Here is a 14,372-nt window from a genome sequence, read left to right as displayed (position 1 = left end):
ACACAAGAATTACCTGTTCTTAATGATTAAGACATATTCTATTCATCAATAATTGTTTATTGTTTTTAAAATAAAAAAATATATGCTATCCAAGAAAAGCTCATTACTTATTTACATTATTAACATGTTATGATAACTATAATGTCCATAACAAGGTGGAATATTTTCATGGCCAGTGTCTGAACAGTCCACCCATAATTATTATTTTTTGCGTCTCCAAATTTGTTAAACATGTCACTATTTTGGTAGAATGCATAAAACAAAAATCATATAACTTTTTTAGAAAACACTTATGAAGCCAAATTGTTACCGCATACCATGAATAACCCACATATTATGTATATAAATAGTCTATATAGTAATGTTAGTTCATTATAAAGCTATATTTTTTATATGTTATTCCGAATTGTGCTACTGTAAATTTGCCATTCAGCTTTATGAATGAATATACCTGTTGTATTTTCGGAAAAAACGACTAGAAATTCAGAAATAGCCTTCTCACCTCGAGTTGTTTATGAAGAACAGAAAGTCCATACTTTTCTCTACTTTTCACCCATTATTTATTGGACGTCACAAGCATAGTTGCCACAAGGAAAACTATTTTATCCTCAGAATCCATATTTTCATGAATGGCTCGAAACGTAATGCTCGTGATGCGTCAGAGTTTGTAAAATCGTAGTGAATTCGTGTGTAACTGTCTCCGTATGATTTTCGGTTAAACTCAATCGTGACGTGCGCGGGTTCACGAAGTTCCGACCTTCAGAATCGCAGAGTGTACTGTACGGCCTTTAGAGATCATTAGCGCTATCCAGAGCCATGGCTCTGGCGCTATCGAAGTCTTGGAGGGTTGCCAGGTTTTCAGAGCAAAACCCTCAACAATTGCTACTCAAAACTAGTCCAAGCTTGTGAGGGGCGATCCCCCGGTAAAGTTCGCGTTCCAGGGGGTAAAATACTTTTTTTTTTTTTTGGTGGGGTCCCCCTGGTAAAACTCGCATTCCAGGGTTAAATATCACGTCATTGGTGTCGCTTCTACCCTCGAACATTAAACACAGCCCGTGGCAACTATGGAAAGCCTTTTTAATATTTATTCTATACGCTGTACTAGTATCTTTTTTTTATGTTACTAGTACTTATTTTTTAGTAACTAGTATCTTTTCCATTAAGTACTAGTACTTATTCATTAGGTACTAGTGCTTATTCATTAACTACTAGTGCTTATTCTTTAGGTACTAGTGTATTTTGTAAAGTTACTAGTACTTATTCATTAGATACTAGTGCTTAATCATTAGATACTAGTACTTATTCCAATAGTGACTAGTATTTAATTAAACTTTCCGTGTTAACAAAAAATAGAACTAGTACTTATTTTTTAGTTACTAGTGACTTTTTAGACCAGAGATATCCTGAACTTGATAGATACCAGTACTTTTTAAATTTGCATTTCTGCCCAGTATGGTAATTGTATGTTGAATATTAATGAGCCAACAACATCTAGGAGAGAGATTAATCAGGAAACAGAAACAAGTAGATGAATGTACTTTTTTTTAGAAAACCAAATAGAAAAGAAACAATTATTTTTTACACAAGCACATTGAAAACGTATTTTGTCAGTTTTTTAACTGTCATTTCATAAATATAGTAGCCTAATGTGTTTGATGGTCTTTGAGTGACCTCTGCTGGCAGGATGTAGATACGACACCAATTGTATTAGCTGTTATTTTCCTATTTTTCCTCCAGTAAAAACAATAAATATCATACACAAGCTGTATGTTATTTTTTTTATTTATTTATTTTTTTTCATATACAGTCATGCCCAAAAATATGGACACCCTTGGTAAACATGATCAAATAAGCCTGTGAAAATTAATCTGCATTGTTAATCCTTTTGATCTTTTATTTTAAAAATTAGCAAAAATCTAACCTTTCTTTGGATAATAATAATTTAAAATGGGGGAAATATCATTATGATATAAATGTTTTTCTCCAATACACATTGGCCACAATTAAGAACACCCTTAGAAATTCTTATGAGTAAAATAACTCTAAAGTATATTCCCAGTCATATTCACAATTTTGAGCACTCCAGAGTTATTATGAACATGAAATTATCCAGCCATTGCTTCCTGTTTCACAGAAATATAAAGAAGAGGGAAAACAAAGCCCAAATGCCCTTAATCATCCATCACAATGAGAAAAACCAAAGAATATTTTTCTGATGTGCAGCAAAGAATATATTTCTGATGTGCAGCAAAAGATAATTGAGCTTCACAAATTAGAAAGTGACTGCAAGATGTGACTAACAAATGAGCTAGAGCAGTGAAAATTCCCATTTCCAACATCAGGGCAATAATTAAGAATTTCCAATCAACAGAAAATGTTACAAAACTGTGTCACGTGTCTATATCGTCCTAATGCATGGGGAGAAAGAGAGTTTGAGTAGCTAAAGACTCTCCAAGGAGCACAGCTGTTGTAATGCAGAAAATAGTTGAGTCTCTGGCTCAGAATACCTTAAAAAAAATTGTCAAACAGCACCATGTTGTTTGGGAGGGTTACAATAAAAATTCTCCTAGCTCATCCAAAAACAAACTAAAGCATACTAATTTATCAGACATGACTGGAACTTCAAATGGGACTGGCTTCTATGGTCAGATGAAACTAAAAAAATAGCTTTTTAGCAGCAAACACTCAAGATGGGTTTGGTGAACACAGAGATAAAAAGTAAACCATATGTACAATGAAATATACTGCTCTATTTTTGATGTTGTTGACCTATATTTCTGCTGGAGGTCCTGGACATCTTGTTTAGATACATGGCATCTTTGATTATTGTGGCGAGTGGGGCGGGGCCGAGAGGCGTGGGAACGAGGAGTGAGGCCAGGTGTAGTGATTGGAGATGAGCTGCACCTGCGCCCCACCGCCGGTATCGAGTCCCACGTAGGAGATGGAAGGATATAAAACTGGAGCGACGACCGTGAAGGACGAGAGAGGACCAGGCCTGAGCACTATTTTATGTTTGCTTTTTATTTTGTGCGCACCAGTCATCCGTGAGGGGCTGGTGTGCTGTTTTGTGTTTATTTTTCAATTATTAAAATGTTTTGATTGTGCGCCGGTTCCCGCCTTCTTCTCCCGGGCTTCGGCACCACTGTAACGATAAGAACTTCCTAATCATCCGGAAGAAGGAGGCGGGAGAATTAGAGAAAAACATTTATTTTATAATAATATTTCCCCCAATTTTAAATTCTTATTATTCAATGAAAGGTTAGAATTTTTTGAATTTTTTAGATAAAAGATCAAAAGGATTAACAATGCAGATTAATTTTCACAGCCTTCTTTATCATCATATTTACCAAAGCTGTCCATATTTTTGGGCATGACTGTAGCACTGGTGCTGCAGACACTGAATGTTTTTATATTAATATTCTGAACAGGTCACCCAAAATCTGTGACGATTCGTAGAGTGCAATTACTGTGAAGACAGGACCAGACTAGAGGAATTCTAGTGCCTACGGTGAAGTGCCTAAGGGGAAGTGAGCCCACTAGTGGACACCCAGGGAAACAGAGACTAGACAGCGTGACAAAATCCAAACCTTTTGGTTTTCAGACAAACATTTTCTTTATTTGAAAAGAAGGCCAAAAGGTATTAATAAAAAATTATAATAATAAAACACCAGGTTTGCTGTACTTGAAGGGCTGCACAATTTTTTCCCAATGTTTTTTTAATTTATATATATATATATATATATATATATATATATATATATATATATATATATATATATATATATATATATCAATAAAACTAATAATGGTTATGGTTATTATTTCTAAATAAAAACACTAAACAAAATAAGGAACATTAATTTTGTAATAACACTATTTCACTATAATATACAAAACTGAGAAGCCTATACAAGACTAAATATAAATATAGCTGCAAAAAAATGCACACTTCTTTAGAAGAACGTAAGGAATTGCTAATTTTTACCTCAAAGAATTTATTTATTTTAGCTATTTTTACTCAAATTAGGGGTTTGCAAGCAATAATGAGTCCTCAATGAATTTATTTTTAATTCATACTCGTCGCCGGAGGGCGCCCTCGCGCAGAAACTCTACAAGTGAGACTCACTGATGAAGTTCAAGGAAACTCAGCTTTCGCTGTAGATGTAGCTGAATAACATTTAGATAGACGTTTTACTGATGAAACTTGATGAAAATAAACAATGACTGTGAAAATATATGCTTTTATCTCTGCTCTTCAAACCATCCCGCGTATTTTTATGAGAATAAAGTTTAAAACGCAATCCTAATGCAAATTTATTCTGCGTGTTGTATTACCATGTGGACTCTGATTGGACGGTGGAGAGGTACTCATGTTTATGTAATGATTTGTTTAAATGAAGATATCTCCAAATGCATTCTTACTAGTTCTTAATGAGTTTCAAGATATCTCCAAATGAACAGGGACTCAGAGTTATTCTGTTTTTGATATCATCTTTTAATTTCTGACTAGTAATTATTGCAATTGCATCTAGTATCTATTTAAATATTACTAGTAAGTATTCATTAGATACTAGTATTTATTTTTTAGATACTGGTACTTATTCATTAGATACTAGTTCTTATTTAATAGATACTAGTAGTTATTCATTAGGTACTAGTTCTTATTCTTTAGATACTAGTACCTTTTTTAATCCATACTAGTAACTATTCTTATCTTACTAGTCAGATCTGCTTTTTTACTCGTCTTATGTTATGACTAGTCCAAATGGCTACAGTAGAGTTCAACAAAATAAATTACTAGTAAAATAAAAAATCATACTAGTAACATTTAGAATAAGTACTAGTATCTAATAAATGTGTACTAGTATCTATTAAATAAGTACTAGTATTTATTTAATAGGTACTAGTATCTAATGAATGAGAACTAGTTTTTAATAAATAAGCACTAGTACCTAATGAATAAGTACTAGTATCTAAAAAATAAGTACTAGTATCTAATTGATAAGTACTAGTATCTAATAATAATTACTAGTATCTAATGAATAAGTACTAGTGTCTATTTAATAGGTACTAGTATCTAATGAATGAGTACTAGTATCTAAAAAATACACACTAGTACCTAATGAATAACTACTAGTACATAAAAATTAAGTACTAGTCACTAGTGGAATACATACTAGTCAAAACTCAATAGTTGATATCTCAATGACGGATCCCCATAGAAGTCAATAGCAAAAAAATTAAATTTGTTACTAGTAACAATATAAAAGTTACTAGTCACTATTGAATTAAGTACTAGTATCTAATGAATAAATACTAGTGCCTAATAAATAAATACTAGTATCTCATAAATAAGTACTAGTATCTAATAAATAAGTACTAGTATCTAATTAATAAATACTAGTACCTAATAAATAAGTACTAGTATCTAATGAATAAGTACTAGTACCTAATAAATAAGCACTAGTATCTAATGAATAAGTACTAGTATCTAATGATTAAGCACTAGTATCTAATGATTAACTACTAGTAACTTTACAAAAGACACTAGTGCCTAAAGAATAAGCACTAGTAGTTCATGAATAAACACTAGTACCTAATGAATAAGTACTAGTACTTAATAGAAAATATACTAGTATCTAAAAAATAAGTACTAGTATCTTGAAAAAAGATACTAGTACAGCTTAAAGAATAAATGTTAAAAAGGCTTTCCATAGGCAACAGTGTAATGGTTTTCGCGGACTTGGCAACACTGATGTGTCGGCCGCTTGGGGTAAACATTCCGTTTCTATGGCAACTGTGGAACTTCAACGAGACTAGCCGTTTGATTACGTCATAGAACAGGCTGCTTATAAAGAGCTGCGCGCTCGCAGAAGTTCTGAAGTTCAGTGATAATCCGAGCCGAGGCGAAGAGTCACCGAGCAAAGAATCTAAGCGAAGTCTACGAATACTGAGTACAGTCCAGACTACAGATGGTCCATATTTAGTGTTTATGAAAACATACAGTTTATTCACACTGTCTGCAGTCTCACTCACAGTGTGTATCAGATACAGTTTGACAACAATATCTAACAGCTACTAAATAGAGTACATCAGAAATCATGTCCACAGACTCCACACAAAAGAGAGATGTGCAGCTGAAGGCTAATATCAGCAGCACTGTCTCAGAGAATGGAAATGATCAGAGTGGCATGAATATTTCTCCTGCAACCAATGAGAAGACCAGATCAACAGGTGAATGTCAACAGACCATTTGAAATACATTACAGTGAGATGCAAACACAAATGTGGTCAATTTTGAAATATGTGTATGTGTTATAAATGATATTTAAACATTTCAATCATCCATTAATGCAACAAATATAATGTGTACCACAGAGCAAAAACTGCATGTTGGCTCTGTTAAATAAAGTCACCAATGTCAAATAACACAACATTAGCACAGTATTACAAGTTCGATAATTATTCATGTTTAATCTGTAGTTAGAGGTGTTTCTAATAGTTTGTTATTTGCTTTTTATCATCTTTCTGAAAATACTGAAGTGAGGAAGAGCAACAAAACCTCTGCATTCTTCCGAAGAACATGGAAGGCTGTGAAAAAATCCTTTCAGAAAAACAGAGTGGATCCCTTTGGAGTCTCAGCACAGCCTGATCCAGAGCCATCGTGTGTCCCAGATCCTGAAGCAGAAGATACAGTGGACCTGGTTGATGAAGAGCAATTGTGTGCTGAAGGCCAAAGTGGTGCTAAACTTCAAGTGACAGCAGAAACTCCCAAAACTCAAGTGACAACAGACTCCACACAAAAGAGAGATGTGCAGCTGAAGGCTGATATTAGCAGCACTGTCTCAGAGAATGGAAATGATCAGCGTGGCATGAATAATGAAAAGACCAAATCAAAAGGTGAATGTCAACAGACCATTTGAAATACATTACAGTGAGATGCAAACACAAATGTGGTAAAAGTTGAAATATATATATATATATATGCATTTTTTATGTGTTTAAATGATACGTAAATATTTAAGTCATCCATTAACACAACAAATCTAATGTGTACTACAGAGCAAAAACTGCATGTTCGCTCAATGGTTTAAATAAAGTCACAGATGTCAAACAGCGCAGCATTAGCACAATATTACAAGTTAGATCAATTATTAATGTTTAATCTGAGGTTAGAGGTGTTTCTAATAGCTTGTTATTTGCTTTTCTTCTTTCATCTGAAAAAAAGTGATGAAGAGCAACAAAATCTGTGCATTCTTTCAAACAAGATGGAAGTGTGTGAAAAAATCCTTCCAGAAAAGCAGAGTGGAGCCTATTGAGATCCCAGCACAGCCTGATCCAGAGCCATCGTGTGTCCCAGATCCTGAAGCAGAAGCTGGAGTAGATCTGGTTGATTCACATCGTGTCCCAGATCCTGAAGCAGAAGCTGAAGTAGAGCTGGTTGATTCACATCGTGTCCCAGATCCTGAAGCAGAAGCTGAAGTAGATCTGGTTGATTCACATCGTGTCCCAGATCCTGAAGCAGAAGCTGGAGTAGATCTGGTTGATTCACATCGTGTCCCAGATCCTGAAGCAGAAGCTGAAGTAGATCTGGTTGATGCACATCAGTTTTGTGTCGCAGGTCCAAATGGTCCTGAACCTCAAGTGAAAACAGAAACTCAAGTGACAACAGAGTTGCCAATGTTACATAATGTCCTTCTAAACATTTTCCAACTGGAGCGTCGCATGTGCAAATGTAGAGTTATGTGGACACCTATCACTGAGGTCTGGCCCAGTGTCTTCATGGGAAATGAGTAAGTCAACACACTTCTATCACATGAACCAAACACTATGCAGTTATATTTCTCTCATTGTCAGGAGTTATTTTTTAATTCTTCACTGTAAATCCTATTTAATGAAAGACTAATCGGCTGTTGTGTTCTTCCGCAGGGAGACAGCAATGGACCGAGTCAAACTGAAGGAGATGGGTATTACTCACATCCTGAACACTGCGGCATACAAGGAATATCCAGAAGGAAAGATCGATACAAAAGCGGAATATTACCAAGAAATGAACATCACTTACTACGGCGTGCTTGTAACGGATGAACACAGGTTTGACATCAGCAAGGACTTATTCCCAGCTTCAGAATTCATCCACAAGGTCCTGAGTAACACAGAAAGTAAGAGCTGACACACAAACACAATTTATCATACATCATTTATCTTACAGTGATAAACTGTCTATGGATGAATTTGTTTTAAATGTCTTTCTTTTCTTCTTTTCTCAGATAAGTTGTTAGTGCACTGCATAGATGGTGTCAGCCGCTCTGCCACATTTTTTCTGGCGTACCTGATGATCCACCATGAAATGTTGTTGGAGGATGCCATCGACCACGTCATAGACAAGAGATGGATCAGGCCAAACAGGGACTTCTTGAAGCAGCTGATAACCCTCAATTCAAACCTCGTAACACAGGGGAAACTACAGCTAAGAAAACCCATAAACACAGATAAAACAAAAAACGGAGAGGACGCAGTTGCGCCCCCTGTTCCAGAACCATTGTGTGAGCCAGGTCCGAGCAAACCTAAACCAGAACCTCAAGTGACAAAAGAGCTTTCAGTATTAGAAAGTCATGTCTCTCTAAGTGTCCTTCAACTCCAGGATCGCGTGGATGAATATACACTGTACTGCACACCTGTCACTGAGGTCTGGCCCAATGTCTTCATTGGAAATGAGTAAGTCTACAACACATATGACATACAATACAGTATGAACAGGAATCAAACAGCAGTCATATTTGTTTTATAATTATTCATTGTGAAAGACTAATTAGTAAATGTGGCAAGTGGGGTGGGGTTGAGAGCTGTGGGAACGGGTCGAGGCCGGTGGAGTAATTGGAAATGAGCGACACCTTGCCACTCACTGGTCTCGAGTCCCACAGAGGAGCTCCAGAAGGATAAAAAGAGGAGTTACGACAGTGAAGGCCTGGGTTTTATTTAGTGTTTTAGTTTTGTTTGTGTGTGGCAGTCATCTGCAAGGGGCAGTCATGCTGTTGTGTGTTTATTTTAATAAAGTTCTGCTTCCTTTTTTCCGAGTTATTACAGTGAAAGTGTTGTGTTCTTGTGCAGAGAGACGGCAAGAAACCGAGCCAAACTGAAAGGGATGGGGATTACTCACATCCTGAATGCTGCGGCAGTGGAGAAGAGCTTGAAGGTCTTGTCTGAAATTCCAAGCAAGAAAAGCCTAAAAGGAAAGGTCAATACAGGAGAGGCATATTACCAAGGCAGGAGCATCAATTACTATGATGTTCCTGCAGAAGACAAATGCTCATTTAACATCAGCGAGTACTTCTTCCCAGCCGCACAGTTCATCCACCAGGCCCTGAGTAACCCAGAGAGTAAGAGCTGATGCACACACACTCACAACATTTATTTGCTTGTCGTTTATTAAGTGTCCTACAGTTATAAGCTTTCTAGGAATTACTTAGTTTTGAGTGTCTTTTTATTTTTATTTCCACAGATAAGGTGTTGGTGCACTGCAAAAAGGGTCTCAGCCGCTCTGCCACACTTGTTCTGGCATATCTGATGATTTACCATGACATGATGGTGGAGGATGCCATTGACCATGTCATGGAGGCGAGAGACATCAGGCCCAACATAGGCTTCTTGAAGCAACTGACAATCCTCAATTCAAACCTCAAAAGTCAGCGGATACTACAGTTAAAAAAACAGATCAAAGTTGAAAAAGAAACGGATTAAAAATACTTGATGCAAAATAAAAACAAATATGTAAAACAGTTTGTCTAAATTTTATTAAATTGAGCATTATTTCTTAAGTCCTGTGGAGTAACATCATGTTAATAAAGCAATAGAAATACACACGTAGTACAAACTAAAAAAAGTAAAGTAACACCTCGCCTGCACAAGATGTAAGTGCCTCTTCAAAAGCACATAGAACGAATTACTTTCAGTCATAGACAGTCAAAATTTGACCTACTCCAAACCTACTATAAGTATTTTTTTTTAAAGTAGTAAACCTACGTTAAGTGGGTTTGGAGTAACGTCATTAAGTACCTGAAATGTTGCTGAAAATGTCAATAAACAATAAATAAATAAAGTCTTTCTAATGGCCTCATATTTGCTTCATTGCAGAAAGGTTTTATGAAATGTTTCTACATTCTGTGGAAACCTTCTTCATTGGCAAAAGAAGAAAATATTAACGTGATTCCAAACACACATTCCGCATTAAACGGATTGGCTGTTAGGATCTGCTTACGAGCCGTCTGCGATTGCACAGTTGAAAAGATTGCATATTGGCCAAGATGACTTGTCTAAGATCCTTCTTAAGTTTTTGCAAGATCGCTGCCTCGAGTCCTGGCTTTTCTGAGGTGGTGTATAGGTAGCCACTGTAGGGAGGCCGACCAGTTGGAGTGGAAAAGGGAAATGACGTGCTGTACAAAAAGTTGATGCAAATCCAAAAACGTTGTTTTATTGGAAGGTGCAAAAATATTTTCAGTGCAAAAGAGAAAACAAAAATAAACAAAATCTGTACAAAAAGAAAAGAAAACAGCAACAATGTGCTAATTTTGGCTAAACCAAACGGCCCAAGTTTGCAACACTGCTCAGCATTAGAGTCCACAATCAGAACTGAACTTCTTTCAGTCATACAGCCTATTTATAGGCTGAAGCCCCGCCTATAGAGCATACCAACTATGTACAAATGTTTTAGTCTTTGAGTGATCAAATTAAATAATATAAACACCCAACACAACAATCAAACCTTGCAAACAGGTAAAACAACAACTATTAACAGAGACAGCTGAACAACTAATCAAATGGCAAAAGAAGATTTTCCTAAATCCCATCCCCCTCTGACATCACACCAAAATGGTATCTTCCACAGGAAGTGATGTGGCTATTGCTTTAAAAAGACAGATTGACCTGGATTATGGGTTTGGTCGTACAGAGGGTGAACCTGGAAGTTTAACTGCAAAAAGGTTTGTGGAAAATATGTGAAAAATAAAGGTAATTATCCTATGAATTATTAAGTGTCCTGGCATTCTGTTATTTTTAGAAAAATGATAGCAAACTTTAAGGAAAACTATCAAGATTTGAAAACTATGACTAACACAGATGCAACAAACTTTAGACTAAATAAAACAACAACTCCATAAAACTTTCCTGAGGTGTACACAGATGTTAATGATGCCGGCAATGCACAGTTTCAGTGAAATGGGTGTATGTTTTAAAGTCCAAGTTTATATAGTCACCAGGCTAACCTGTGACATTCCCCCCCCCCCCTTCCTCAGACACCTGAGGTGTCCTAGAGAGGTAATCTGCAGCACAATTTTGTGACCCAGCTTTGTACAAAATTTCAAAATCAAATGGTTGGATGGCTAAAAACCATCTGGTGATACGAGCATTTGTGTCTCTCATACGGCCTAACCAGGTCAATGCCCTGTGATCAGTCTCAAGTATGAATTTGCGTCCCAGCAGGTAGTATCTTAAAGCATCCAATGCCCATTTAATTGCCAGACACTCCTTTTCTACTGTAGAATACCTAGATTCACGGGGAAGGAGCTTTCTGCTGATGTAGGCAATTGGTTGGAGCTGCCCTTGACCACAAGCCCCAAGGCCACGCTCAGAGGCATCCGTCTGTACAGTGAAAGTCTTTTCAAAGTTGGGACTCTGTAAAACAGGCTCTGTGCATAAAGAGCTCTTTAAGTCCTGAAAAGCCCTTTCACAGTCCTGAGTCCAGTTAACTTTACTTGGCTTGTCTTTTTTAGTTAAATCAGTTAGGGTAACGGCTCGTTCAGAGAAGTTGGGGATAAAACGCCTGTACCACCCCACCAGTCCGAGGAAAGAACGGACCTGTTTCTTGGTCACTGGCCGTTCAGCATTCTTGATGGCCTCCACTTTGCCCACCTGGGGACGTATTACTCCATGACCTAGCACATACCCTAAGTATTGTGCTTCAGCCCTGGCTAGGGTGCATTTGTCTGGCCGGATGGTAAAACCAGCATTCTTAATTCTCAGTAGTACGTCCTTCAGATGACACATATGTTCCTGCCAAGTTTGACTATAGATGATTATGTCATCTAAGTATGCAGCAGCAAACTTCTCAGTCCCCCTAAGGATCTGGTCCATCATCCTTTGGAAAGTAGCTGGAGCTCCATGAAGGCCAAAGGGTAGGACACAGAACTGAAAATGTCCAAAGGGTGTTTTAAATATGGTCACCTCCTTGCTCTCTGGACTTAGTGGAACCTGCCAATATCCTTTGCATAGGTCGAGTGTGGTGAGATACTTTGCTCTGCCAAGACTCTCTACTACCTCATCCACTCTTGGCATGGGATACGGGTCAAATTTGCTCACACTATTGAGTTTGCGAAAATCCAGACAGAATCTAAGAGTGCCATCCTTCTTCGGCACTAGGACAATGGGATTGCTCCATTCACTGGATGAAGGTTCAATCACACCAAGTCTTTGCATGGTCTCCAACTCCTCCTTCATAACTGGCAGAAGTCTTTCTGGGACCAGATATACTGGCTGACAAATGGGTTTGGGATCCTTGAGAGTTATGTGGTGGTGGATAACACTTGTTCTGCCAGGTGTTTCCATAAAAAGTTGGGCTGGAACACATTGTAGAAGTTCCTGTCTTTTACCATCTTCCAGGTGCTCAAAATTCAGCTGACTGTTCCCCTGACGACCAGGCAGGTATTGTTCCTCGATTTCCTCCTCTCCCTCAATGGATCTCACGAACAAAGCAGTTGCAGTTCCCACTTCTCAGACATAGGTTCTAATTGTGTTGAACGAGAATACCACTTCTTCAACATGTTAACATGGAAGATTTGCAAGGGCTGGGTCCTGGAGGGGATCTCTATCTCATATGTCACAGGACCCACTTTCCACTTTATTTGGTAGGGGCCCTTCCACTTATCCAGCAGTTTATGCTCACTCGTTGGTAACAACAACAATACCTTTTCACCTGGTTCAAATGCACGGGATCTGGCTGATCTGTCGTACCACTCTTTTTGCCGTTTTTGGGACTGCAGGAGATTTTCTCGTGCAAGGGTTGTTGTCTTTTGCAGATGCTCTCTCATCTTTAGCACATAGGAGATAATATTTTTCTTGTCTGGTTTATCATTAGCCTCCCAACTCTCCCTCAGTACATCCAGAGGCCCTCTGACATCGTGAGCATACAACAGTTCAAATGGCGAGAACCCTGTGGAGGCATGAGGCACCTCTCGATATGCAAACAGGAGGAATGGAAGCCACTTGTCCCAGTCCTTGCCCGTGTCAGACACATATTTTCTCAGCATTGTTTTCAAGGTCTGGTTAAAACGTTCAACAAGACCATCAGTCTGTGGATGGTAGGGGGTGGTCCGTACTCTTTTTATGCCTAGCAATTGATATACCTTTTGTAGGGTGTGGCTCATGAAGTTTGGGCCCTGATCTGTGAGCACTTCCTGAGGTATGCCTACCTGCGAGAAAAAACGTAGGGAGATACAGTGGCTATTTGCTTAGCTGTGACCTCTCAGTGGGTATGCCTCAGGTTATCTGGTAGCATAATCGCAAATAACCAAAATAAATTGGTTCCCTCTCTGACTCTTTTCCACTGGCCCAACTACGTCCACCCCTATTCGCTTAAAGGAGTGTCAACTACAGGAAGTGGTATAAGGGGTGCGTAGGCAGGAGTACGGCCCGTAGTGAGCTGGCATTCTGGACAAGATTTACAGAACTCCTTAACCTCACTGTAACAATCTTTGGCCAGTAAAATCTTTTTGCAATTCGCATTAATGTCTTCATAAAAGCCCAAATGACCCGCCCAGGGAATAGAATGCCCAATCTAATACCTCCTTCCGGATATTGCTAGGTAACTATTAGCTGGCAGTCCCATCTTCCTTACTCTGTCGTACAAAAGACTATTTGTACAACAAAGTCTCACCAAGCAAAGACAGAACACCATCATTTTCCTCAGCCCTGTTTAAAACATTCAGTCCAAGGTTAAGTCCTTACGCTGAAGTTGGGCAGATTACCAGGGAAAACTAAGTCTGCTTCAGTGAGTTCGGGTCTTCTACCCCTTCCTCAGCTTGCTCTGAAGGTTTCAACAACCCTTCAACCCCATCCCTGCGTTTCTGCAGCCTTTCCGGCTCTGTAGCCCGTGACTCACCTAAGCTAGTCTCAGAGCTAAGGGGCATTTCGGTGCAGAATTCTGGTGTTATTTCTTGGGGCTGTGGAAATCTGACTAAGCTGCTTGGCTTGGGCCCTTGTGGACAACGCCACACCAACAGTCTCTTGCAGCAATTCAGCTAATACAGGAAGTCCAGTACCTAACAGATACAGGATAGGGCAGCTTGCTTGCAACACCCATATTTCATCAGATAGGACTG

At 38.2% G+C, this 14,372-nt stretch overlaps 1 protein-coding gene across 1 annotated transcript; it reads left to right on the top strand.

Moving 5' to 3' along the window:
• Positions 1 to 5,724: 5,724 nt before the first annotated feature.
• On the top strand, positions 5,725 to 9,977 carry LOC113091155 (uncharacterized). The gene is made up of 7 exons (XM_026256606.1): positions 5,725 to 6,234; positions 6,544 to 6,900; positions 7,229 to 7,793; positions 7,930 to 8,162; positions 8,271 to 8,718; positions 9,112 to 9,380; positions 9,503 to 9,977. The coding sequence occupies exons 1-7, from the start codon at positions 6,102 to 6,104 to the stop codon at positions 9,739 to 9,741; spliced, it is 2,244 nt and encodes a 747-aa protein (XP_026112391.1). The 5' UTR covers positions 5,725 to 6,101; the 3' UTR covers positions 9,742 to 9,977.
• The last annotated feature ends 4,395 nt before the right edge of the window (positions 9,978 to 14,372 follow it).

Source organism: Carassius auratus, unplaced genomic scaffold (genome assembly GCF_003368295.1).
Source record: "Carassius auratus strain Wakin unplaced genomic scaffold, ASM336829v1 scaf_tig00214080, whole genome shotgun sequence".
Classification (NCBI taxonomy): domain Eukaryota; kingdom Metazoa; phylum Chordata; class Actinopteri; order Cypriniformes; family Cyprinidae; genus Carassius; species Carassius auratus.
The sequence above is the reverse complement of the archived record's forward strand: the minus strand, read 5'-3'. Positions and strand labels throughout refer to the sequence as shown.

Coding starts and splice junctions, on each gene's coding strand:
- LOC113091155 (XM_026256606.1), top strand. CDS start 6,102: ATGTCCACAGACTCCACACAAAAGAGAGATGTGCAGCTGAAGGCTAAT. Junction 6,901..7,228: donor TGAAAAGACCAAATCAAAAG/GTGAATGTCAAC, acceptor TCTGAAAAAAAG/TGATGAAGAGCAACAAAATC. Junction 8,163..8,270: donor GGTCCTGAGTAACACAGAAA/GTAAGAGCTGAC, acceptor TTCTTTTCTCAG/ATAAGTTGTTAGTGCACTGC.